Below are 27923 nucleotides of genomic sequence, written 5' to 3' on the forward strand. Positions count from 1 at the left end.
AATTCCATTTCTTGGAACACCTGTCAGTCCCTAAGGCAATAGGTTTCCTTAAGCTTAAAAGAATACTCCACCCGAAAATGGTATTTTTTTTTTCCAGTCTGTTACTTTACCCTTTGTAGTTTTGGGCAAGAAAAATTTTCTACTCTTATGATTTTATGGGAAAAGTATCCAACAAAGATCGTAAAAGAAATTGACCCAAAAGTGACCAACATTAGACAGTGGCAAAAATGTGATAAATGTCTATGAAAAAAGAAAATAAAAATCACATTTTGTGTCGCATTATCAACATGGTATTCATATGCTCAAAATGTGCAAAATGTATATTTTTCGCTAAAATATTAATAGTTCCAGAACACTCAACATACAATATAAACAGGAAAGGTGCATTTCCATAAAACTGTGCTTTTAAATTGAAGAACATACTTTTCTCCCCCAAGCAAATCTGTCACATATCTGTATTGAAAGCATATAACTCATACAATATGCACATATACACTAAGATTTAAAAGTCTGTGACTGCCAAGAAATGTCTGACTTCCAATAAATGTCTTAGTTTTAAAAAGAATTAATACCAAGGTGGTATTAAATTGATCAGAAATTACATTCAGTAACGTTCTATTCACAAGAGTAACCTTTCTGGTTCATTATTTTTTGCACTCTTAAGTCTCTCATCTTGCCATCATCAAAGCAGCCTAACATCATAATATTTCCTCTGTCATACTTAACTGAAGGCCTCAGGTGCTCCTAAAACATCCTTTTGTTTGTTCAACTTAACATTTATTTATATAGCACATTTTCATACAAACGGTAGCTCAAAGTGCTTTATATAATAAAGAATAGAAAAATAAAAGACACAATAAGAAAATAAAATAATTCAACATTAATTAACATAGAATAAGAGTAAGGTCCAATGGCCAGGGTGGACAGAAAAAACAAAAAAAAACTCCAGACGGCTAGAGGAAAAAATAAAATCTGTCGGGATTTCAGACCATTAGACTGCCCAGTCCCCTCTGGGCATTCTACCTAACATAAATGAAACGGTTCTCTTTGGATTTAGGGTTCTCACGGAAGGACTTGATGATGATGGTCATGTAGACTTCTGCCTTTTAATCCATCCATCATTGTTGGAGCATCACGATGCTTTGAGTAGGTGGAGGTGGCGCAGGCCACCACCACAAAGAAACCAGAAAAAGAAACTGAAGATAGAGTAGGGGTAACGTACATACTGTATATAGAGCACTAAAGTAGTGAAGGTTGAAAAATGGGTCTTTGCAGTTATATGTGCATAAAAAATTATAAATCCGTCATCTCAAGAGGTAACAGCCGGCATCCTTAGTAATGTCTTGGTTGCATTTTTAAATCATTTCAGTGATAGATAAAAATGAATCAAACTCTTTTCAAAACAAATTTCTGTGATTCCAAACTTTTGAGCACTAGTATGTACTGTACTAATAAAAGTAAAAAAAAAATTATCATTATGCAACTGAAATGCAGTGGCATTCATTTTATAAAATAGAACCAAGTTCCTGAAATGTAAATTGATAAAAATTCTTACTAGATTTCTTTGGAAACTGACAGCATTAATATGACAGGTTACAAAAATTTGCAATTCTTACATGCAAGGGTCTTGAAAGTTTTTCAACTTGTTCTTTGCTGGGTGATGGTTACTAGCACAGCATTCTTATTTTTTAACAGTCGTGTAATCATTGACAGTGTAGATTTCCATTGTGTGGTCATATATTTTGTCCCATTTCGCACTGCTGCCTCCTTAGTTCTACTGGATTAGCTAACTAGCGATCCATATTTTGTCAGAACACTATCAACTTCACAGTCCTGGGGCCTCATGCATAACGCCGTGTGTAGAATTTACACAATAACATTACGTAAGCACAAAAGCCAAAATGTGCTTACGCACAGAAAAATCCAGATGCAGGAATCTGTGTGTACTCCAACTTCCACGTTCTTCCACTACATAAATCCCGGTCAGCGTGAAAAGTAGCGCTCGTGCACGCGCCTACTGTCCCGCCCCAATTCCTCCCAGAATTACGCCTCTTTGAATATGCAAATTAATATAAATAGCCCTTAAGCTCAGCATTCTGTGAAAAGACAATGGGAAAAGCACGGGGGGAAAATATATGAATTTCAGCAAATACCAAGTGCAGGCAAAGGAAAAACGTACTATTTGTTGGTTTAAAAAGGGGTATAATCAACAAAAGGAAGTTGATCGAGTGACATAGTGTGTTGGAGAAACTTGAAAGCTCACGTTCACAAAGTCGCACAGTGCCAAAATAAAAAAAGTCATATACCAAAGTCGCCGTCAAAAGGCGAGTTGTAGCCCACCGTCTCAGTGTCGTATGAAAGCTGCTTATGGTACAGAGAAAAAAAAAACACCACACAGTGGGGGAAAAAGCATGAAATGTCAACTTTAATCTCGAAATTTCCACTTGAATCATGTAGTTTATTTTGTCATTAGAGTAGAACTTCATAAACTTCATCTTAAACTCATTTAATTAACCAGTTTCTCAAATCCCATCGTACCTAAAGTAGCATGTTAAATGCTTTGTTTTGTATTTGATCTTCTATATGCTCTAAGTGTGTGAATCACTACGTGCTTCCGTTCTTTCTCTTTCTCTGACTGGACACAGAATCCATTACATTCGTGATATTACAGCTCTCTGAATAATTAAAATACTGAGATGCATACGTGGTATCATTTTCACGATGATTGGAATGAAATCATGTTATTAAACATGGGAACACGATGGCGCAGTGATTGTTCATGTCTCACAGAAGATGCTGCTGCGCCATACAAGACCTTCGATGCAATAATATATTGGAGCAGTACTGTCTCTTTCAAACGTACTAACCTCCAATTCCTGTCCTTACTTTTCTTTCCCAAAATACCCAATCGCACTTTTCTTTCCCAAAATACCCAATCGCCACACAATCGGCTCTGTAATAGACGTTAAGCCATCTGTAAGCTTACAACAATGATTCTTCAAAACTTTTAAGAAACATTGAAATATCTTAATGGTACATGTTTAATTATTCTATCCTTCTATACTTCCAGTGTCGCACCAGCCTCAGTAAATATACAGCGCGAGGCAGGAACAACACGTGAACTTGCTAGCGCTGCGGCACCGTGTCCTCACTTGTTTAATTATTAACAATACAGATTATTTAAATAAAGTTAAAGTCTTATCTGTATAATATAATCAACATATTTTGCTGCATTTCATCTTAAAAATGATATCGCCATCGTCATCATATGCAAATACGCGCTTTATAAAGTGGCGCAGGTTGTGCATTATTATAACTGTAGTGTAAGTTTACAGTGGGGAAATTGTACTTGAAAGTACAAACAGTTCTACAAGGAGCAATTGATTGAGTGCGTTTATAGTTCTTGGGATGAAACTGTTTCTGAACCGTGAGGTCCGTACAGGAAAGGATGATATCATTATAGGTTATGTCATTTATCTTACATTGTGCGCATTCCAAATTTATTCTGACATTTTTTTTGCAGTTAATGAAAAATACTACTTAAAATTAATGCTAAAAATAAAAACTGAAACATTACACTGTTGAATAAATGAATACCAAAATAATTCAGGGCAAGTGTCAAATCGGTAAAATTTGCCAAAAAATTTTCCTAAGCAAATATGCTGTATTAACTGTTTACCTTTTTTCCTGAATGTTTTCCAAGAAATTCACAGTGCAGCTGTCTTGGGCGACCATTGTTTTTGAAGTCCCCTTGATGCTTAGCGAGGCCAGCATGACATCACAGAGTTGTATGATCCATGCACATAACTTTCTTTCATGCATACTGACCGATAACACTATGCTTCAGGCATGTGTGATGTTGCAATTCATTCAGTACTCCAGCTTTCCACACAGCATGTGGTTTTTTTTTTGTTTTTTTTTTAAAGAAACTTGCATTTTTTTTATTTGGCAGTTACATTGGCCAACCATAATGAGAATACTATGAGTACAGAAATTGATACATACAATAAATTGGCTTGTATACGGATTACATTCCAGCAGCACAATATGGGCGTATCTCAATTATATGGGATAGGTCAGATAGATAGATATAAATATATCAAGATACAATAATATCACATTGATATTTAAGTAAACCTTGTTTTAATTGTCATTATTGTAGAGTGGGACTTACCAAAGTTGTGTATGGTGACATTCACTGCTTTGCCACTTTCATATTGTTTGAGAACTTAAGATTTTGTACTGACTCAAATGTGACACGGGTGAGTTTCTGCAGAAAGGAGTTTTGTGGTGTGAAAACTTTGTGGATGAATGCCTTGATGGAGACCTAGAATTGCTCTATATATACGTCTTTTATACGTCTTGTGACTTTTTTTTTAAATAAATAAACTCCATCCCAGTTACACACTGAAATTCTCTGGCCTTGAATCCTAGGATTTCCAGACATGATCTGTTTTTCTTTTCAACATGTTATGCTATTCTGTAACATTACCAACTGTGAGCCATGTTCAGATATAGTTTTTACTTGTTACTCTTACAGTATATATTATTGTGCTGTTAATTACTTGTGTCACACAAGAATGCGGTTCTGACTTTTACTCTGCACTACCAATACTATGAAAAATAAGGTGATATGTAATTCTTTAACTTGGATTGACAAAATGTAATCATTTTTAATATATCCTTCACAGTCCTGCTGTTAAAGGAACAGAGGCTTCGCATTCATTATCTGATTGTAATGAGCATGTGTACCATTGAGCATTCGACCAAACACCCGTCCATTTTGTGCGACTAAGCAATGCTAAAACAAAGGCTACAGAAGACGGCTATTAACTTACAGAATTTACTGTGAAATAAGGAAAACTAATTACTGATGGTGTTTGAAAGACTAATGTCTAGCTTTTATTACAAGATACTTCGACAGAATCAGTACAAGAGAGGAACTTTGCTGCCTTTGGCTTATATATGGTACTACCAAAGTAGCAGATGTATATAGTAAGAGATTTTTCTGACCATTTTGAAAGAAGTAGTTTAGACATGAAAATATTCACCATTACAAGTGATGGTGGCCCTGGGGAAGCACAGGAGGTTTGTGAGTTTAAACTGAAAATCAGATTGGTCACCCAGTCATGAAGTTTTATTGCATTATTCACCAGGAAAGTCTGTGTGCCAACATATCAAACTCTGATTAGACTGTTGTTATTGACAGTCTTTAGAATTATCAACTGTGTTATTGCTTGTTTGTCATTAACCCACTGGCAGTTTAGATTGCCACTGGAGGAGGACAAGGACAACTTTCTGAAGAAAAATCTGGTTTTACTCCTGTTTGAGTAGATGGGGGATCGAGGACTCTGAAATACAGTAGATTGAGCTGAAAGCATCTTCACTGTGGACATGTAAATTCACAGTGCCCTGTAAAGCAACTGAAAACATTTACACTAAACAGCATCTATCATGGCCTTTTAGGAGCATTTGCCAGAAAAATTTCAAGTTTGATAAAGATAGCCTTTACATTAATCTCTGCATTTGGATTCATTTCTGTGTACAAACAGATTTGTTTCAAGCCTTAGGATATTGTTTGGACTGTCTCACCACTGACTTAAAACAGATCACCCAGAAGTGTTTGTGCAGTTTCCATTGTACAAGCCTGACATAGCACAACTAAGCCATGAAAAATGGGGACAGAGACTGTAAGTCTAATACTGTTACTATTAGTATGTATATATTCTGAATTGTGTTCCAGAAAGTGGCACAGTATTGTTCACTTGAATAAGAGAGGTACTTCAATAAAGTGCTGTTGAATAGAATTTCTGTTTTTCTATTTATGCTGTGATAGCAAAAAGGTATCAGTTTTTAAAATTTTATTCATATGTGTTGTATTTTACTTCAAACAAATAAATAAATATAAGCACTGATTATCTTTGAAATCCTAATTCTGTTGTAAATAACACATAATAATCATTTTGGGTATTTTATAATACTAATTTTGGCTGTTTAACCTGCCCTTACCATATGGTACAAAGTGTAGTTTTAATAATATCACAGGTCAAGAATCTTGCAAGTTATTTTTACAACAGTTTACTCATTAAAATGACAACATTTTGGGTGAGTGTATAATCTATTAGCTGCAAAATACAAGTTAATAATAATTTTATAGTCTGGTTTAACCAGCTACTGATACCATACAAAATTCACATGGTTTACACATTTCTGAAAATGAATTGTTTCTGATGCCTTTGGAGTGTTATGCCTTTTCAGATATCCACATTATTTTTGCTTGTCAAAGTTCTATTTGTATTGCAGCTTCCCCGAATATATTCTTGGAAGTAAGCTATTGTAGAATTAGCAAAAACAAGTCTGAAATTTTTGTTTTTTTTAAATATCTATGTATATACGAAGGGGTATCCAAAAATGACTAGAATTGAAAAATCTTTTTTAAATTTTTACTTACTGAAACTTTAATCTCCTTCAAAGTACTGTCCATATGAATGAATGCACTTGTCCCAACGGTTTTTCCACTGGTGAAAAAGTTTTTGGAATTGCTGAAGAGGAACGTTTTCTAATGCATGCAGCAATTTTTCTTTGAGTTATATTTTTTCATATGTCGGTATGAGGAAAAAGTCGCAAGGAGCAAGATCAAGCAACATTTCTTATTGTTTGAAACGCAAAAGCCACTCGTAGCCCTGCGTTTTAATTAAAGCTTCCTCTTTAAAAGCAGTTTTAAGCATCACTATAGTTTCAGCAGCTGTTTTCACTAAGAGAAAACAAAATTAATGCAGACTCTCTGTTCTTTATGATCGCCTATGGAGGAAGTCAAAGAAAAATCGCTGCAGGCATTGGATAACATTCCTCTTCAGCAATTCCAAAAATGTTTCCACCAATGGTAAAACCGTTGCAACATAGGCTGCATAGTGCAAAAGTGCCACACTAGGAGTCGATAGGCTTGAAATACTTTGTGTCATGAATTAGTTTGTTTTACCATTTTATCATATTTGCAACACCAAATTTTAATAAATAACCCTGGAGACGATATGGCCCAACCCTGGGTGCATGAAATGTTGAAGAAATCTTAGATCACACAAAAAGTTACACATAATAATTGAGACTTTGCGACTCCCGTTTAATAACTAAAATGAAATATTTAAATAAAAAAAAGTTGTAATTCTGTAAGCAACAACTAAAATAACGAACAAAAATAAAACTAGTTTCTATAAATATATATAATAATAATTCTACAATTATTTCCGGCGCCGCATCCGAGTGGCAGCCTTTCCAGCAGCTCCGTATATGACTTTATCTTTTTACCTTTTATCTCTATTTTCTCTATTTCACTGATCACTTCTACCACTTTCTTTTATGTGGAATTGCTCCCTGGACACTTTTACTATTTTACTATTTGACATGGATTTTACACTCCAAGAATCGCCTATTCAAGTAGTCCGCTTAAAGCACTGAGAAGAAATGCTTATGCCGGTGTGGTTCTTTGTTTACCTGACAAGGTAAGAAGACGATATCTGGGCAGCCGAGCGCAAAGATAAAAGATAAGATTAAATCGAGCTAACTTGAGAAAAAATGGCGTTATAAACCGTCGGTGCCTTCTGTGATCCTGGGAAATGTAAACTCACTACCAAATAAGATCACAACTGGCTGTGCTGGTGAAAAATGTCAGAACCTACAGAGAATGCAGCTTGCTGTGTTTTAGTGAAACGTGGCTAACGTCTACCATCCTAGATGCTAACGTGGAGCTACCGGGTTTAGCACAGTTAGAGCGGACAGAGACGCAAGTACCTGCGGAAAGAAGAAAGGAGGAGGACTCGCTCTCTATGTCAATACAAAGTGGTGCAACTCAGGACATGTAAACGTTAAAATCTCCACTTGCTGCAGGGACATCGAACTGTTGGCCGTAAGTCTGCGCCCCTATTACTTGCCCAGAGAGTTTGGACACGTGATTGCTGTTATTGTTTACATCCCCTCAAGCGAGCGCGAGATGGCGAGTGACATCATCCATTCCGCAGTTGCTAAGTTACAAACGCAGCACCCTGAGGCACTTGTGCTAATCGCTGGAGACTTTAACCATGTAACGCTGGACAAAACATTACCTGCCTTCTCCCAGATGTGGATTGTAACACTCGGGAAACAGGACTATCGACCTACTGTATGCAAGCGTTAAAGGCGCATACAGCCACCCCGCTGCCTGCGCTTGGGAAAGCAGATCATAACCTGGTTCTGCTTCAGCCTCAATACAAACCAAGAGTGAGGGCGCTACCTACAACTACACACTCATTCAGGAAGTGGTCCCCTGAGGCAGAGCAGGCTCTGAGAGACTGCTTTGGAACTACAGACTGGGATATATTGCTTGGGTCACATAGTGAGAACATTGAAGAGGCTGTTGAATGCACAACTGATTACATCAACTTCTGTATGGACATTGTAGTTCCAGTAAGAACAGTATGCTGCTATGCTAACAACAAGCCATGGGTTACAAGTGACATCAAGGGCCTTTTGAACCAGAAGAAAAGGGCTTTTAAAGGTGGTGATCAGCATGAGCTCAAGTGCGTGCAGAAGGAACTCGAGTCCAGCTCAGGGCGCGAAAGAGCAGTACAGGAGAAAGCTGGAGCAGAAGTTGCAGAACAACAGCATGAAGGAAGTGTGGGATGGGATGAAGATTATCACTGGCTGCAGCTCAAGCGGGGTGCTGCCATCGAGACAGGTGTGGAGAGAGCAAACCAAATGAACAACTTCTTTAATAGGTTTGATCACAGTAACCCACTCTCACCTCGAGTACTGCATCCTCCAACCATCCTTCTGCTGATACCAGCATAGGTGAGACATCCCCACCCACAATTACAGCAGCCCATGTGAGCAGAGAGCTGAAAAGACTTTGTGCCAGCAAAGCAGCGGGTCCAGATGGTGTATCGCCACGACTGCTGAAGGCCTGTGCGTTGGAACTGGGGAGTCCTCTACAGCATCTTCAACCTGAGCCTGGAACAGGGGAGAGTCCCAAGGCTTTGGAAAACATCTTGTATCACTCCTGTCCCAAAGGTATCACGTCCTAGTGAGCTGAATGACTTCCGGCCTGTTGCTCTGACGTCACATCTGATGAAGACCATGGAGCGGCTGCTGCTTCACCACCTGAGGCCACAGGTCCGTCACGCCCTCGACCCTCTGCAGTTCGCATACCAGGAGAAGGTGGGAGCGGAGGATGCCATCATCTATATGCTACACGATCCCTCTCCCACCTGGACAGAGGCAGTGGTGCTGTAAGAATTATGTTTTGGACTTCTCTAGGCCTTCAACACCATCCAACCTCTGCTCCTTAGAGACAAGCTGACTGAGATGGGAGTAGACTCACACCTGGTGGCATGGATTGTGGACTATCTTACAGACAGACCTCAATATGTGCGTCTTGGGAACTGCAGGTCTGACATTGTGTGCAGCAATACAGGGGCGCCGCAGGGGACTGTACTTTCTCGGTCCTGTTCAATCTATATACATCAGACTTCCAATATGACTGCGAGTCCTGCCACGTGCAAAAGTTCGCTGATGACACTGCTATTGTGGGCTGCATCAGGTGTGGGCAGGAGGAGGAGTACAGAAAGTTAATCAAAGACTTTGTTAAATGGTGCGACTCAAACCACTTACACCTTAACACCAGCAAGACCAAGGAGCTGGTGGTGGATTTTAGGAGGCCCAGGCCCCTCATGGACCCTGTGATCATCAGAAGTGACTGTGTGCAGAGGGTGCAGACCTTTAAATATCTGGGAGTGCAGCTGGATGACAAATTGGACTGGACTGCCAATATTGATGCTCTATGTAAGAAAGGTCAGAGCAGACTCTACTTTCTGAGAAGGTTGGCATCCTTCAACATCTGCAGTAAGATGCTGCAGATGTTCTACCAGACGGTTGTGGCGAGTGCCCTCTTCTACGCGGTGGTGTGCTGGGGTGGCAGCATAAAGATGAAAGACGCCTCACGCCTGGACAAACTTGTTAAGAAGGCAGGCTCTATTGTAGGAGTAAAGTTGGACAGTTTAACATCTGTGGCAGAGCGACGGGCACTAAGCAAACTCCTGTCAATCATGAATAATCCACTGCATCCACTGAACAGTGTCCTCTCCAAACAGAGGAGTAGCTTCAGTGACAGACTTTTGTCACTGTCCTGCTCCACTGACAGACTGAGGAGAGTTCCTCTCCCACACTATGCGACTCTTCAATTCCACCCGGGGGAGTAAATGTCAACATTAATTTTATTTTAATTTTTTTCATTTTTATTACTATTTAATTTAATATTGTTTCTTTGTATCAGTATACTGCTGCTGGATTATGTGAATTTCCCCTTGGGATTAATAAAGTATCATCTATCTATCATCTATCTATCTATCCACACTAGTCTTTATGCATAACATACCTTGCAGTTGTTTGTATATTTATTAAATATTACAGTGGCTTGTCATAAATTTGATTAGCAGCAAGCTATGATTTGTGTACTTGTACAAGTATCCTTCGCTTCTACGTCTCTGAATTTCATTGGTCATTCCATCCATCAGTCAGGTTTCCCCTTCTAGAAGTGATAACAAATACCAAACCTTATCACTTGACAGAGATTTCATTGTATTTTAGTGACCGCAATTGACCCATCAGTCACAGAAGCCCTGCTGATGGCAAATGGCAGGCATCCTTAACACTTGAATGAAAAGGTGCTTAAATTAAAACATGCCACACATTACTTTGGCAAACAGAGCTAAATAGTTTGAAAATTTGAGTCATGGATGCTTTGTCAAATTCCATTAGCCTCCCTATGCTTCATATCCAGTTGGTATTTAGTCTGGGGGAAAATGCAGGTGCATAGCATGCAGTCAGTGTTATCAGCTGATGTTACATATATGTGGTTAGTTTTAATCAGGTTGTTAGTACTGATGTTTTAATTTGGCTAGTACATTGTTGCAGACTTTTTAATGCTTCATCAGTAGCAAATAAATGGACTGCAATCATTGTGATATATTTAGAATGACACAGTTTTAAAAAGTTTAACAGGCGATCTCTGTGTTACTGTTTACTTTTCAGCAGCACGGAGGTCTGGCTGTTAAACTGGTAATAAAACCAACTTTTATCCTATTCGTTGTTCATTATCCTTATCGTTCTGGGTGATTCTTAAATTACTTTCAAGTATTTATTAATGTTAGTTATTAGTTTGTGTCCTATGTTACTAATGTCATCTTTGCTTTTATTTCTGTTGCATTCCTTTGACTGTTGGTGAAGTGGTTTGAGTGTTCAAAAGGTGCTATATAAATCTAAGCACATAATATAGCAGTATACACTTCAGAAATAATCCTGATACTTCTTTCAGCAGTTACATTGTCAGTTTACAGTACTGACCCACTTCCATTGGCAGTCACGCAAGCCCGTGCCGTAACACTGCCTCTACCATGTTTCACAAGAGATGTCACACACTACAGATCATGGGCTCTTCTTTCTCTTCTCCATGCTCTTCTCTATCCCTAATTCATGTACATATTGATTTAAGTTTAATCTGTCTAAAGAAAACGGTTCCAAAACTGGACATTTAATTATTTTTTGATAGTCTAATCTGAATACCCTATGCATAAGACTTGCACCTTAGCTTGCATCTTGTGGTAAACCCTCTATATTTATTTTCATGAAGTCGTCTTTTGATTGTAGACCTAACAATATCGAAGTTCTTGGTTTGACTAAATGTTGTGAAAGGGGTTATGCTTCACCTAGGGAAGAATTCTGTGATCATTCAGCACTGTTGTTTTCAATGGTTGTCCATGCCTTCTGGTGTTGCTGAGCTCACCAGTGCATTTCATCTCTTTAAGAATGTACCAGATGGTTGATTTGACCACTCTTAGTATTTTCTACTCTCTCTCTGATGGATTTGTTTTGTTTCCTCTACCTAATAATGGCCTGTTTTTACTGGCATGGACAGGTCTTTGGTCCTCATATTGAGAGCTTACAGAGACAGCTTCCTAATGCAAACTCCATACTTGGAATCAACTGCAGACCTTCTATATGGCTATGAAATTGCTTGTCAGTCAGTTGTCCGAATACTTTTGAGCCCCCATAAATGGGGAACCATGTATATAAAAAAAGAAATGGCGATCATTTCTAAATGAGTTAATGCTGAAAGTCTACACAATCATGTAATAATTTCTTCATTTCAAATCCATTGTGGTTGCATATAGTGCCAACATTATGAAAATAACTCTCCAAATACTTAGGAACAGTATGTATGCAGTGACCTTTCTGCTAACAAGGGAAATATCAAATAGTGTGTAATGCTTTGATTCTTCTGTAAGCAGGACGTGGTTCACTAGACCATGGATGGTGTGTCACCAGCTCACAGATTCCTCTAACGAATGCCTCCTTATTTGCCCTCGCAGCCGTCCTCCTCAGTTCACAGTCCAGGCCAGGGCTGCTATCAAGTTGTGTGCTGCAACTCCTCTCAATGATATCTAGGTTGCCCTGTGAGGAAAAAAAACACCTCCTTCAGGGCACAATGGCAACACCAACACAACCCTCAACAACCTTCAGGGTCTTGTCACAGAAGGTCTCCCACATCACATTAAGATCAGCAGTCGAATCCAAGTCTGTGAGTTCATCACACAAACTGCACGCAGTCTCCTTAGAAACAGCTTGATCTTGGAGTCTGTCCAAGTCTTGTATTAGGTGGTAACCTACTGAACCAAGGCTGGATCTTCAGTGTAGCAACAAAAAGCCTGTGGACAAAATTCACAAACTGGACACTTCTGTAGACCCTGCACTTATTTTAAATCCTTCAGTGTCTGCTCACGAGGATGTTACCAATCTCCTTCACCACACCACTAGTATTGGTGTACCAAGTCCAACAATGTGACTCAGGGCGCTGTATCCAGGGATCCACAGACCCTGACCTTTTGCAGAGTCAAGGAACATGGAGCCACTTTTACCATGGTTGCCAGATCCATGTGGAGCAACACAATAGTGATAGCCAACCCTGTCAGTGCCAGTGGTCGCATTGAAATCACTCATATCCAGAGGATTGTCACCTCCCTGGCACTCATCAACCACAGAGTGAAGCTGTGAACAAAACACATCACTCACTGTGAACGGAGAATAGACTGAGACAACAGACAAGGCATTTAGAGAGTACCTTAATCTGAGTCTCATAATATGCTTGTTGAAAGGAGTGACATCAGACACCTTTAGAACAAGCTGATCCACCACAGCAACAGCTACTCCCTGACAGAGGTGTGTGGTCAGGGGAGGCTCCTCATGAAAAGTAAAAAAAAAAACAAAAAAAAAAACACAAACTAATATTGATAACGTAAAATAAATTTGTCTTCTGGTTTGTACTATACATTTTTTTTGTATGATTCCAATAATTTTTATAGTCAAAACCGCTGAATTTGTGCATTTCCTTTTCAAATAAAGGGGAGAAACACGAGGTGTGGTAGTAGCGAGACTCCTTACCTCACCTCAAACTGGATTGATGCATGCAATTTGTGCTTGCCTGTTGCTGTCTCACTATGTCGCCAATATAATGTTTGCAGACACGTTTATTATACACCCTGACTTTACACAGTCTTTAATGAATGTGTGTGACATATTTAGTCTTGCTGATCAGACATAAAACCGCATTGAAAAGGCACAAGATGAGGAAGACACTATCGTTTCGCACCGAAGGGGGTGGAAGTGAGCCTAACACTTGCTTTTCAGTTGCTTTTCGGTTCTTCTACGCAGAGGCTCTGGGCGCCAATAAGTTAATGACATCAGAAAGTCAAGTGCACTGCAGCGGTCCGTTTATTTTTATTTTTTGTTATGACTGACGGCCAAAATAGAAGATTAAGACTTTTTAAACTAAAGGAAAATAAGGAGGACTTTTGCGAGAAAGTGATGGAGATATTTGTGGAGAAGAATAGGCACATGGACTTCATTTATAAATACAGTCATATGAAAAAGTTTGGGAAACCCTCTCAGACTGCATAATTTACTTTCAACAAAAAAGATAACAGTGGCATGTCTTTCATTTCCTAGGAACATGTGAGTTTTCCGAACAAAGATTTTTAGTGAAGCAGTATTTAGTTGCATGAAATTGAATCAAATTAGAAAAACTGGCTGTGCAAAAATGTGGGTTCCCTTGTAATTTTGCTGATTTGAATGCATGTAACTGTTCAATACTGATTACTTGCAACACCAAATTGATTGGATTAGCTCGTTAAGCCTTAAACTTCATAGACAGGTGTGTCCAATCATGAGAAAAGATATTTAAGGTGGTCAGTTGCAAATTGTGCTTCCCTTTGACTCTCCTCTGAAGAGTGAAAGCATGGGATCCTCAAAGCAACTTTCAAAACATCTAAAAAACAAAGATTGTTTAGTATCATGGTTTAGGGGAAGGCTACAAAAAATTATCTCAGAGGTTTACACTGTCAGTTTCAACTGAAAGGAATGTAATCAGGAAATGGAAGGCCACGGTCACAGTTATTGTTAAACCCAGGTCTGGCAGGCCAAGAAAAATACAGGAGTGGCATATGCGCAGAATTGTGAGAATGGTTACAGACAACCCACAGATCACCTTCAAAGACCTGCAAGAACATCTTGCTGCAGATGGTGCATCTGTACATCGTTCTACAATTCAGCACAATTTGCACAAAGAACATCTTTATGGCAGGGTGATGAGAAAGAAGCCCTTTCTGCACTCACGCCACAAACAGAGTTGCTTGTTGTATGTAAATGCTGATTTAGACAAGCCAGGTTTGTTTTGGAACAAAGTGCTTTGGACTGATGAGACAAAAGTTGAGTTATAAAAAGTGCTTTGCATGGCGGAAGAACCACCCTGCATTCCAAGGAAAACACCTGCTACTGTCAAATTTGGTGGAGGTTCCATCATGCTGTGTGGCTAGTTCAGAGACTGGGGTCCTTGTTATAGTCGAGGGTTGGATAAATTCTTCAGGATAGTGTTCAAGTATTAGTCACAAAGTTGATGTTATGCAAGGGTTGGATATTCCAACAAGGCAATGACCCAAAAAACAGTTCGAAAACTACAAAGGCTTTCATGCAGATGGAGATGTACAATGTTTTGGAATGGCTGTCACAGTCCTCTGACTTGAAAATCATAGAAAATCTATGGGATGATTTGAAGCAGGCTGTCCATGCTCGGAAGCCATCAAATTTAACTGAACTGGAGAGATTTTGTATGGAAGAATGGTCAAAAATGCCTCCATCTAGAATCCAGACACTCTTCAAAGGCTATAGGAGGCATCTAGAGGCTGTTATATTTGCAAAAGGAGGCTCAACTAAGTATTAATGTAATATCTCTGTTGGGGTGCCCACATTTATGCACCTGTCTAATTTTTTTTTGATGCATATTGCATATTTTCTGTTGATCCCATAAACTTAATGTCACTGCTGAAATACTACTGTTTCTATAAGGCATGTCATATATTAAAAGGAAGTTGCTACTTTGAAAGCTCAGTCAATGATAGAGGAGTTCCCAAACTTTTTCATATGACTGTAAAGGTAAGATAATAAACGATTTTCAATTTGATAAATAATGGGATCAGACTAAGAAAAAACAATCCAATTTTTAAAAACTAAATTGTGACCTTAAAATATTTTTTGCTTTACCTGTTATCCTTTTGTTGAACAGTTTATATTAAAATTGATTAAAACATCAATTCAAAAACAACTAAATATTTCAATAAAGGTCAAAATTGAAATCTGTGTTGTTTTTTTTTTTTTTCTTTTTTGTTCACCACTCTGTACTTTCATTTGTATTGAATGAGTATGAATTGTGGAATTGTAATGGTAAATTTAGAACACATGAAGGGTGCAGAGCAAATACGCTCTCTTCATTCTCTCTAACCGCTATAAATTTAACTTTCTTTCTCAGCCAAATATGTACCTTACCTACAGTATCTCTGTGTAAAGAATGCTGATGAGATTTGAAACATAACTAGTAGTCGATGTGCAATCAGCCAAATGAATATTGAATAAGCTACAGTTTTGCGTTCATATATTTGTAAATCTGACTCTGAAGGAGTCATTGCTTCAGCCTTGAACATCACCACACGTCACTTCTCCCCAAGTATGACAGGCCATCAGAGTGACCAGAGTAATAAAAGGTACTAGCCCACCCGCAGCGTACCATACACCGCATAATCAGGCTTTTTTAATGATTTTTAAGCACAGGGAGAAAATCAACATTTGAAAAATCGGTAATGTAATAAATCAGCAAGAAAAGCAACATTGTAACAATGCACGGAACGAACCAACACACAATCGTCTGTGACTGAAAATTGGCGGACCACCATTGCGCCTTCTCCTCCCAGACGGAGGGATGGGGGTGGACGGCGCTCAGGCGCGGAGGATAGAACGGGAGGAGAGGAGAAGGATGTCCATTCCGCTCCCTCCATCATGCCAATCTGCCGATTTCTCGTTCAGTTTGCACTGCCTGATCATGTGCCCACCTCCAACTCGTCCCTTGAGTCGTCATTTTTGCACAGTCCAGATGCACCTGTGACTCACGTAGACTTTTCATTGCTCTGAGCGATTTTGGCTGTTTTTCTAAATATAATCCACCAAGACACCCAACCACGGTAGTAGCTAAGAGGGGAGGGGGGTGTGTACAAAGGGTAGGGACCTAATTAGTGGGAGCATATGAGTCGCACTTAGTGGGAATTCCACGGTTTGCAGCCCAAATGGGGTTCAACGGCTTACCCACGCCTCTCTGTGCCGGGTAGACACACGCTCAATCTGATGCATAATTATTTATTGAATGCTAAACACTTCTGGAAAGACACGGTTGTCTAAAACGGTAAACCCTGGTGTGCGAATACAACAGTAAGTGATTGAAAAGATGGAACTCTGGAGAGAGCAAAATTCAACACAATAGTGAACCCGCGGCATAACAAACGCCACACAATTGTTTGATAGTTGAGACACAGTTGTCTAAAAAGGGAGGGTTTGAGGATACAATAGAAAGTGACTGAAAAGATGGAACTCTGGAGAGAGCAACATATAATTGTCCGTGAGTGAAGACTGGTTTTGGCAGATACAGGCATATCTTTTTGAAAGTTTGTCCTTGTGCCTTATTGTTATCGCAAATGCCAATCGAACAGGAAATTGTCTTCGGGTAAAAGTAAAAGGCGAATTTGAATCTGACGGGGTCAGGCATATCTGGGGAATAAGGACAGTGAGGTTGCAGATGTGATAGTTTTACACTCCAGTACATTACGGTGAATGGAGTTAACATACAGTCTAGTGCCATTACAAAGACCTTTTGCAGGCAGGAGGTTTCTGAGAAGCATGATGACGGATCCATTTTTAATTTTGAGTTTGTGGAGGCATGCCAGTAAGAGTAAGACTATTAAGAAATTCCTCAGGGAATAAAAGTTGATCTGCAGGATCATCTGTGACGATGGAGTCCACGCTCATGAAAGTCACCTCATTGTTAGGGATAAGCTTTAGCACTTCTTCATTAAGGTGTAGTGAGTCTTTGTTGGTGACACTTAATATAGCTCGCGTGCTGAATTGTTGCAGAGTGACAGTTGAAAAGTCGATATCGCCATACAGTTGTTGAACGGGATCAGAAATTAAAGGAAAACAATGTGATGGCAATGTCACAGGTGTTCCGTTTATCCCGTCTCCGACATCAAGGAGCCATTGTGCGAAATGCTGTTCTTCAGGAAGAGCTCTCATATTTGTTGTCAGTGTAAGAACATGCATGTGACGCCACAAAGGGTGCTTGTTAATGCAACTGGCGACAGTAAGCGCGTGGGAGCCACGCATAATGACGGGGAGAATTTGTCGGAAATCTCCACCCAATGGTATTGTTTTGCCTCCAAAAGGCTGCGTGTCACCCTTGAGGTCACGTAATAACCTGTCAGCTGCCTGGAATGCGTATGCATGTGTCATTGGCGCCTCGTCCCATATAATAACTTTGGATTGTAGAAGATGTTGAGCATGTGGTAAGGAAGGTTTGATGTTGCATGTGGAAGTAGTAGTGAGCTTCAACGGTATTTTAAAAACAGAATGGGCAGTTCGTCCACCTGGTAATAATGTTGCAGTTATTCCTGTAGATGCTACAGTTGTAGGAATGTCTCCCCTAGCTCTGATGGTATGAATCAGGGTTTTGTACACAAAGGTTTTCCCTGTTCCTACATGATCATCCAAGAAGAAGCATCGGGGATGGGAATTGTTATATGCAGCATGTAAAACAGTATCAACAGCATGTTTCTGCTCTTTGTTGAGTTTGTCGTAGTGTTCTATAGCGTGCAAGTTTTCAGCCTGAGTGTCGAAGGTGGGAGATGAATGACACAGTGGAGGAATGTTGGGGGGGGTGGGGTGGTAGGTGTAATTTGTGCATGCTGAAGCCATGTGGTTGCAGCATTTCATTAATGTCAGCGAGAGCACACATGCAAGTGGTGGTTGTGGAATATTTTGCGAGAAAGTCTTCGGAAAGGGAGAGCTTATGCATGTCCCAAAGGTGTGGAACATTGTGTGGTTCACCGAAGACACAGATGAAAACGAACATTTCTCGCAAGAATCGTGGCATTCGTATCTGGGATGCTTCTGAAAGAGTATCATGCCATATCTTGTCGTCTTTAAGAAGACCTAATTCTTGGCAAGCTTCTTTGAAAGTGTCACATTCAATACCATTGACTGTTCGTAGATGGTGAAAACTTGTGATACCCACACAACGGGTAAGGAGAAGTCTGAGGTAATAACGTTCGGTGTCATTAATGGCAACAACAGGCATTCTACCGATCACTTTTGTCCCTCCTCTGATTCTCTCTTTCCATTTTCCAGAGGATTTTTGAAATGTGTAATGTTGCAGAACATCAGTGTAATGAAACTCTACAGCTTAAGGATCTGTTTTGTTGAGTTCAGACCATGCTAACAGCATAGTGTTTTTGTGTGGGTGTCTTTGGAGCGCTTGTTCCTCGTGACCGTCATAAAAGAAGACGAGTTGTTGTTCCGGCAGATGAACTGGTAGTCGGGTAATGACGTGAGATTTTTTTGATAGGCTGTACTCATTCAAACACCACATAGCCTCAGGAGCACTAACATACCTACCGTCAAGGAAAGTATGTATTTCGTCATGTTGGAAAAATATCATCAGCTGGCTCCCTGCAAAGTGCAATTGATGCAGCGTCCTGTCCTTTGTACACATACTTATAAAGATACTTGATACATTGAATGGACGCGCAAACTTCAACCTTAATATGAGCATTGAATTTCTGAGAAAGCAACGGATTGTAAGGAACTATCCAACGGTTGTCGATATCGTATTTGCCAACAATGGCAGTTATCCCTTGTCTTCTGCGGTATATGGGGTAGCCGTGTGTGTTTTCTTGAGTCTCCACGTTGAAGTCTTTCGGGAAATTTTTGGTACATGCGCCGTCTTTCATGCAAGGTGATTTGGCGTTGAGCGTGCCACACAGACCATGCACCATGCATTTAGTGACAATTTGGAAAAGTCGAGGGTGTATTTCAGGATTTAGAAGCTCAGCACAAACATATTTGTCTATATCATCCTTGGTTCTTATTTTGGATTGTGAGTCAAGTGTAAGTAACATATAGCAATGAGGCAATCCTCGTTTTTGGAATTCAATGACGAAGATGTAAGCGAGAACATTGCCGAAAATATTCCTTTCCAGAATATCTGTTAGAAAATGTCGCAGTTTGATATGAAAGACGCAAGCAATGATGTCAGGTCTGACGGGGCATTATACCTTCTCATATCCAGACCTGGATTTTCCATGAACACCATTCGTACAGCAGTAACAGGGTTACTGTGAGTGATAATGTCATGCATTTGCATGTAAGACTTTGCGAAGGGATTAACCTGTCGTATCATGTCTAGTTGAAGCAACAAAATGTCACTGCAAGCGCTATTACATTCCTTTTGCAAACGTTGACTGGTAGCCTCAGCAGAATCAAAGATATATAGCTGACCGTATTGTGGTGACGTGTCAGGATTGTTATATAAAGGAGAGACCTGGTGATAAATTTGACCGTGGATTCTGAAAGCATACGGTCCTTGTCCAGATGGTTGAGCGATGTGTGCGGCCATTGACGCAAAAGCTAAAGCAGAGTTGTATTCCCTGATATGATCACAGTAATTTCGGGACAGCCAGTCAAGAGGTCTTCTAATAAAAGAGGGGGTTTGGATAGCGGTGGCAAAGACACCTTGCCGGCATGACAGCACTTAGTGTAATGTCCGGATTTGTTGACCTCTGCTGGCCAATGAAGAGCATTGCAAGAAGCACATAGTGCAGTAGGTAGGCCAATGTTATGTTCTTGGACGTGAATGGCGGTATCTTCTTGAAAAGCTGCAGATAAGTGAATGCGATGTTTGTGCATGAACGATTTTGTGCTGTGTTGACACTGAAGGGAATTGGAATGAGTTGTGTCGAAGCACTGCTGGCAATGTTCACATTGCATAATTCGTTCAGTGGAGTGTGTTTTTAAATTTATATTGAGAAATCTCTGCACTCTAAACGTTTTTGAACAAATTGTGCATTCAAAGATCTGTTTGGAATGCGTTTGTTCAGTGGAGTGGATGTTTAAATGAGCTTTGAGATTTCTGGCGTGTGAAGGTTTTGGAGCAGTGTTGACACTGAAAAGAATTCAGCAGGGAATGTGTTTTGAGATGGTTAGTAAGGTATCTGCGTGCGCGAAAGTGTTTGTAGCAAATTTTGCATACAAATCTTTGTGTTAAATGGATCTGCTTATGGTTGTGGAGATCCATCTCGCTTGTGAAGTCCTCGCTACAAAATGTGCAATTGACGGTGAGAGTGGAATGAGTTCATAAGTGTTTGTTGAGAGCGCGAGTTGTTTTGAAGCATTGTTGGCAATGTTCACAGTGCATCATTCATTTAGTGTTGTGTTATTTTAAATGTGCGTTCAGATATCTGTGCACTCTGAAGCTTTTGGAACAAAAGGTACATTGAAAGTCCTGTGTGGAATGCGTGTGTTCAGGGGAGTGTGTCTTTAAATGTTTTTCAGGAAGAGGAGAGTGGGCAGGTGACGTCACATTAGTGTGGCGAGCAAGTGGGTGTGCACCCTGTGTGCACATACCGACAGAGTCAAAAGATGTCACAAGAAGGTTATCATGTGGGTATTTGAGAGGCATGAGAACCTCGTAATGCCCATGATCTAAAGGACCGCTAAAGTGCACGGATATGAAAAGACACTGGGCCGGATTGTAAACTCGAGAAGAGGCATGAGGACGTTCTTGGAAGTAAATGCTGATAGTAGCTGGAAGGATTTGGGACATTGCCACAATTTCTGCCTCGCCACCATAGACTCCGGACATATTCATGTAGTCAGCGTGTTGTTGAGCAGACTGTATAACAATGCCTCTGTGACTAACAACAACGGACCCCATGTCACCGAAGTTGTCCCAATGTTGGCAAACAAAGCTAACAGCCATGTTACGAAGTTGGAGAGCAACAGTTTCGTCAATGACATTTTTCCAACAAAACCCGACTGACAGAAACAAGCAGTTACCTGAAGCAGGAAATTCTATAACATTGAAAGAAGTGTTGTTTCCATGAAATACATTTGAAGCGGTAGCCATGGAGGGCAAAAGAATAGTCACCGTGGCTCACAGCTGGATTTGGACCGCAGCACAGACCAAAGCGAGTGAGTATATGTGTGTTGAGCTGTTTGAGTTGTCGGGCAGTGGTCTGAGGTGCGTTCCTGAGCACGTGGGAGGAGGGGTAGAGTTTTTGGGCAGGGCTTCGTTGTTCCTTTCGCATGGTTTTTCATGGTGGACGCAGTCGTGTGTCGAAACCGAAAAGAATAATGAAAAGTCAACGTGGCTAGACGTGTATGTGGACTCCAAGCACAGACGAAAGGGACTAACTGGGTGGTCGGTGAGTTTTTGCGTCCGGGCACATGGGCAGGCAGTGTGAATCCCTAGAGAGCGAGGGTAGACGCGGGCCGGTGAAAAAGGAGTGTTGGTGGGCAGGGGAACGTCTTCCGTGTTCCTGCAGGAGCATCTAAGACGACGCGTGTTTGTCGCGGATGCGAATTGCTGACTGTAGCGTGTAAAACAGTTTGCTATGGTGCACGCGTTCGTGCGTCGTAACCGAAAACTCGGTTTTTAAAGACTGCTTACTTAATTGTGTTTCAACCTCAGTTGTAAAGGATTGTTTTAAGGATCCCATGGGATACCCCTCGCAAACCGTTTTACACGCTGCATATGGCGATTCACCTCCGCAAGAAACATGCCTGTATGAACAGTCAATGTGGCTCGGAATTGCATGTGGCCTCTACGACAGACGAATATAAACAACACCGTTTTTTCTGTGTCGTCGTGTCCGAGTTGGTGGGCTTGGTTCTGCGAGTTGTCTTCGTATCCAATGGTCTTAGAGTTGGTGGGGGTGGCTCTTTCCTGCGTGCGCCATAGGTGTCTTACTTGTCGGCGGCTTGGTGAATCCATGCCCCTTCCGGCGTGCTTTTCATGGTTGTCTTTGCCTTTCCATGGGTGTCTTGCCTTAGTGAATTATGTATATAGATACCCACCTACAGAGATCTAGCCAGTTCCAGGTTTGTGCTCCTCGGACAAAAGAGGAAGGCGATTATGATGCCGGAGAGACGACGTTCCACACACCCTCCTATTAAACGTCGAACTATGTTTTAATTTTACACATTACGAACCTAATAATCATGTTTTACAACAAAACAGAATTAATTAACTTACAGTTACAGAATTGTCTGGCGTCAAATACAGTATGTACTGTACTTAAAGTTCAGTCCTGTGATGATTTAAAGACATTTTTGATCATAGTATGTTTCACCATCTTTGCAGCCTCATTATGTCGATTCCTGTAGCAGCTTCTTGTTGCTCAATGTAATTAATTGCAGTTTCTAGAGCCTTAAGTGTGTCACTCATATAGTCAACATCCGTATGAGCGTATACTGTTTGCCACAGCATTGTGACTGCGTGTGTGTGTTTGTGCTGTGACATGCGAGTCCCCGTCTTGCACCCAAAAACTCGAAGCGAAGTCTCAGTACTTTTAGCAACACCAGCTTTATTAAGCTAAACAGCAAGAGCGCGGTTATTTATTTTAGCGGGATCTACCTTTCTCCTATACACAAGACACAGCAGTCAGGCAGGGTTGGGGCAAAGTAACACTGTGCCCTGCGCATTTATAATGTTCCTTGTATCATCCATCGATGGCAGGCGCTTATAGCATGTCCGCGATCTTTTCGGATTGGCCTTTATGGCGAACTGCTACAGCGCTGGGAGACTGTGATTGCTTTGGGACGCTCTTCCGCGTGTCCTCCCGTTGGGTGGAATCCCACAATAGTTTAGAAACTCACTCACACCATCCATGATTCTTTTCAAAGGTAAAGTGCAGGTTAATTTGCTTTATGTATTTTTACTTTATATTTTGTACTAATCATTTTTATATGAATAGTTTTGGTTTGTGGAACGAATCATCTGAGTTTCCATTATTTCTTATGGAGAAATTCGCATTGATTTACTGTACAAGTGCTTTGGACTGCAAGCACATTTCTAGAATGAATTATGCTCCCAAACCAAGGTTCCACTGTAATTAGCTGTGGTAGAGTCGGGAGCAACAAAAAATAGACTATGCTCACGCTCGCAACTAGCAGTTCTTGTTGCTGATTGATGCGTTTTTTTTGTTTTGTTTTTGTGGTGGGACGTCGGATAATACGGAATGTTGGTTAAGCGAAGGTAGGATAAGCGAGATTCTGTGTGTGTGTGTGTGTGTATATATATATATGTATGTGTATATATATATATATATATCACTCACCTAAAGGATTATTAGGAACACCTGTTCAATTTCTCATTAATGCAATTATCTAATCAACCAATCACATGGCAGTTGCTTCAATGCATTTAGGGGTGTGGTCCTGGTCAAGACAATCTCCTGAACTCCAAACTGAATGTCAGAATGGGAAAGAAAGGTGATTTAAGCAATTTTGAGCGTGGCATGGTTGTTGGTGCCAGACGGGCCGGTCAGAGTATTTCACAATCTGCTCAGTTACTGGGATTTTCACGCACAACCATTTCTAGTGTTTACAAAGAATGGTGTGAAAAGGGAAAAACCTCCAGTATGCGGCAGTCCTATAGGCGAAAATGCCTTTTTGATGCGAGAGGTCAGAGGAGAATAGGCCGACTGATTTAAGCTGATAGAAGAGCAACTTTGACTGAAATAACCACTCGTTACAACCGAAGTATGCAGCAAAGCATTTGTGAAGCCACAACACGCACAACCTTGAGGCGGATGGGCTACAACAGCAGAAGACCCCACCGAGTGCCACTCTTCTCCACTACAAATAGGAAAATGAGGCTACAATTTGCACAAGCTCACCAAAATTGGACAGTTGAAGACTGGAAAAATGTTGCCTGGTCTGATGAGTCTCAATTTCTGTTGAGACATTCAAATGGTAGAGTCAGAATTTGGCGTAAACAGAATGAGAACATGGATCCATCATGCCTTGTTACCACTGTGCAGGCTGGTGGTGGTGGTGGTGGTGTAATGGTGTGGGGGATGTTTCCTTAGCACACTTTAGGCCCCTTAGTGCCCTTAGTGTCTTGCATTGAAATCTGCTGCAATGACCCGGTTACTGCGTTCACGCGACATCAACACAATTTCTATCCGCTCCTCATGTGTTAACCTCTGCGACATGTCAATGGCTGTAAACAAAGAGAAACTTGTAAATAACTCATGAAAGAATAAAGTTACGTTAATACCAAGCACACTATTGTTTTTCTTGTGAAATTCCCAATAAGTTTGATGTCACATGACCCTCTTTCTATTGAAAAATCAAGAGTTGGATCCAAAATGGCCGACTTCCAAATGGCCACCATGGTCACCCCCTCACATATACTAATGTGCCACATTAGTGCCACCAACCATTCCCATTTTATTAAGGTGTATCGATATAAATGGCCCACCCTGTGTGTGTGTGTATATATATATATATATATATATATATATATATATATATATATATATATATATATATATATATATATATATATATATATATATATATATATATATATATATATATATACACACACACACAGTGGGATGCAAACGTTTGGGCAACCTTGTTAATAGTTGTTATTTTCCTGTATAAATTGTTGGTTGTTACGATAAAAAATGTCAGTTAAATATATCATATAGGAGACACACACAGTGATATTTGAGAAAGTGAAATGAAGTTTATTGGATTTACAGAAAGTGTGCAATAATTGTTCAAACAAAATCAGGCAGGTGCATAAATTTGGGCACCGTTGTCATTTTATTGATTCCAAAGCTTTTAGAACTAATTATTGGAACTCATATTGGCTTGGTAAGCTCAGTGACCCCTGACCTACATACACAGGTGAATCCTATAATGAGAAAGAGTATTTAAGGGGGTCAATTGTAAGTTTCCCTCCTCCTTTAATTTTCTCTGAAGAGTAGCAACATGGGGGTCACAAAAAAACTCTCAAATAACCTGAAGACAAAGGTTGTTCACCATCATGGTTTAGGGGAAGGATACAGAAAGCTGTCCCAGAGATTTAAGCTGTCTGTTTTCACAGTTAGGAACACACTGAGGAAATGGAAGATCACAGGCTCAGTTCAAGTTAAGGCTCGAAGTGGTAGACCAAGAAAGATTTCGGATAGGCAGAAGCGACGAATGGTGAGAACAGTCAGAGTCAACCCACAGACCAGCACCAAAAACCTACAACATCATCTTGCAGAAGATGGAGTCACTGTGCATCGTTCAACCATTCGGCACACTTTACACAAGGAGATGCTGTATGCGAGAATGATGCAGAGGAAGCCTTTTCTCCGCCCACAGCACAATCAGAGCCGCTTGAGGTATGCTCAAGCTCATTTGGACAAGCCAGCTTCATTTTGGAATAAGGTGCTGCGGACTGATGAAACTAAAATTGAGTTATTTGGGCATAGCAAGAGGGGGTTATGCATGGAGGAAAAAACACAGCATTCCAAGAAAAACACCCTGCTACCTACAGTAAAAAATGGTGGTGGTTCCATCATGCTGTGGGGCTGTGTGGCCAGTGCAGGGACTGGGAATCTTGTCAAAGTTGAGGGATGCATGGATTCCAGTCAGTATCAGCAGATTCTGGAGACCAATGTCCAGGAATCGGTGACAAAGCTGAAGCTGCGCCGGGGCTGGATCTTTCAACAAGACAACGACCCGAAACGCTGCTCAAAATCCACTAAGGCATTCCTGCACAGGAACAAGTACAACGTTCTGGAATGGCCATCTCAGTCCCCAGACCTGAATATAATTGAAAATCTGTGGTGTGAGTTAGAGAGAGCTGTCCATGCTCGGAAGCCATTAAACCTGAATGAACTAGAGATGTTTTGTAAAGAGGAATGGTCCATAATACCTTCAACCACAATCCAGACTCTAATTGGAACCTACAGGAAGCGTTTAGAGGCTGTAATTTCTGCAAAAGGCGGATCTACTAAATATTGATTTCAATTCTTTTTTGTGGTGCCCAAATCTATGCACCTGCCTGATTTTGTTTGAACAATTATTGCACACTTTCTGTAAATCCAATAAACTTCATTTCACTTCTCAAATATCACTGTGTGTGTCTCCTATATGATATATTTAACTGACATTTTTTATCGTAACAACCAACGATTTATACAGGAAAATGACTATTAACAAGGTTGCCCAATCTTTTGCATCCCACTGTGTGTGTATGTATATATATATATATATATATATATATATATATATATATATATATATATATATATATATATATATATATATATATATATATATGCACTGCTCACAAAAATTAAAGGAACACTTTTTTTATTGGGTCTAGCATGAAATCAATTAAACCTGTCTGATAATTTTCTTTTTGGTTAAGCAGCTGAGGTCATTGTTAATCACTTTCAGCTGTATTGGTGTTCATGGACTTAACGACAGGTGCACTCAAGTGGCAACAATTAGAAAACCCTCAAAACAGGACTGGTTTTACATGTGGAGGTCATTTCAAGTTTCTCCCTCTGGATCTTTTTTGGCTGATTTTCCACTTGTGCTTGTTTTGGCTTGAGTAATTATCTCTACTGGCAGTATGAGGCGATTCCTTAACCCTACAGAAGTTGCACAAGTTGTCCAACTTCTCCAGGATGACACATCCACACGTGCTGCAGCAGTATCCAACCTGATGGGGCTTGAGAGGTGCTGCAAAGAGGAATGGGTGAAACTGGCCAAGGGTAGGTGTTCCAAGCTTGTGTAGTTGAGTCCCCCATGCCCACGCCTCCCACGTAATTGGCTGCCAGCCCATATAAGGCCGTCCATCACTCCGTTCTCTTATTCCCTTCCTTGCTTCGCCGCGGTATTCATGTCTCCTTGCTGATAAATGCAGCCTTTTTATTTAGTCCACGGCTTCTCTGCTGTTTTATTGTGCTGATAACTGCAGCCTTTTTATTTATATTTATTTATATATGTATATATATATATGTGTGTGTGTGTATGTATGTATATATATATATATATATATATATATATATATATATATATATATACACACACACACACACACACACAATAATCCTCTCGATCAAGGGGTTTGCGCTTGCAGAACCCCGCGATAGGTGAAAATCTGCGAAGTAGAAACTATATGTTTGTATGGTTATTTTTATATATTTTAAGCCCTTATAAACTCTCCCACCCTGTTAACATTATTAGAGCCCTCTAGACATGAAATAGCACCCTTTAGTCAAATGTTTAAACTGTGCTCCATTACAAGACAGAGATGATAGTTCTCTTTCTCACAATTAAAAGAATGCAAACATATCTTCAAAGGAGCGCCGTCAGGAGCAGAGAATGTCAGAGAGAGCGCTTGCTAAGAAAAGCAAACAATCAAAAAATCAATACGTGCTTTTAAGTATACA

General features: G+C 40.2%; 2 protein-coding genes across 9 annotated transcripts in view; one reads left to right on the forward strand and one right to left on the reverse strand.

The window, feature by feature from the left end:
* The window catches only part of adnpb (activity-dependent neuroprotector homeobox b), a 128941-nt gene that overhangs the window by 70672 nt on the left and 30346 nt on the right, over window positions 1-27923 (forward strand). The window lies entirely within an intron of this gene.
* On the reverse strand, window positions 19095-21388 carry LOC120515191. Its single transcript, XM_039735941.1, has 2 exons — window positions 21384-21388; window positions 19095-19713 (listed from the first exon to the last, which is right to left on the reverse strand). Exons 1-2 carry the CDS (start codon window positions 21386-21388, stop codon window positions 19095-19097), a joined length of 624 nt encoding a protein of 207 aa, XP_039591875.1.

Source organism: Polypterus senegalus, chromosome 14, assembly GCF_016835505.1.
Source record: "Polypterus senegalus isolate Bchr_013 chromosome 14, ASM1683550v1, whole genome shotgun sequence".
Lineage (NCBI taxonomy): Eukaryota > Metazoa > Chordata > Cladistia > Polypteriformes > Polypteridae > Polypterus > Polypterus senegalus.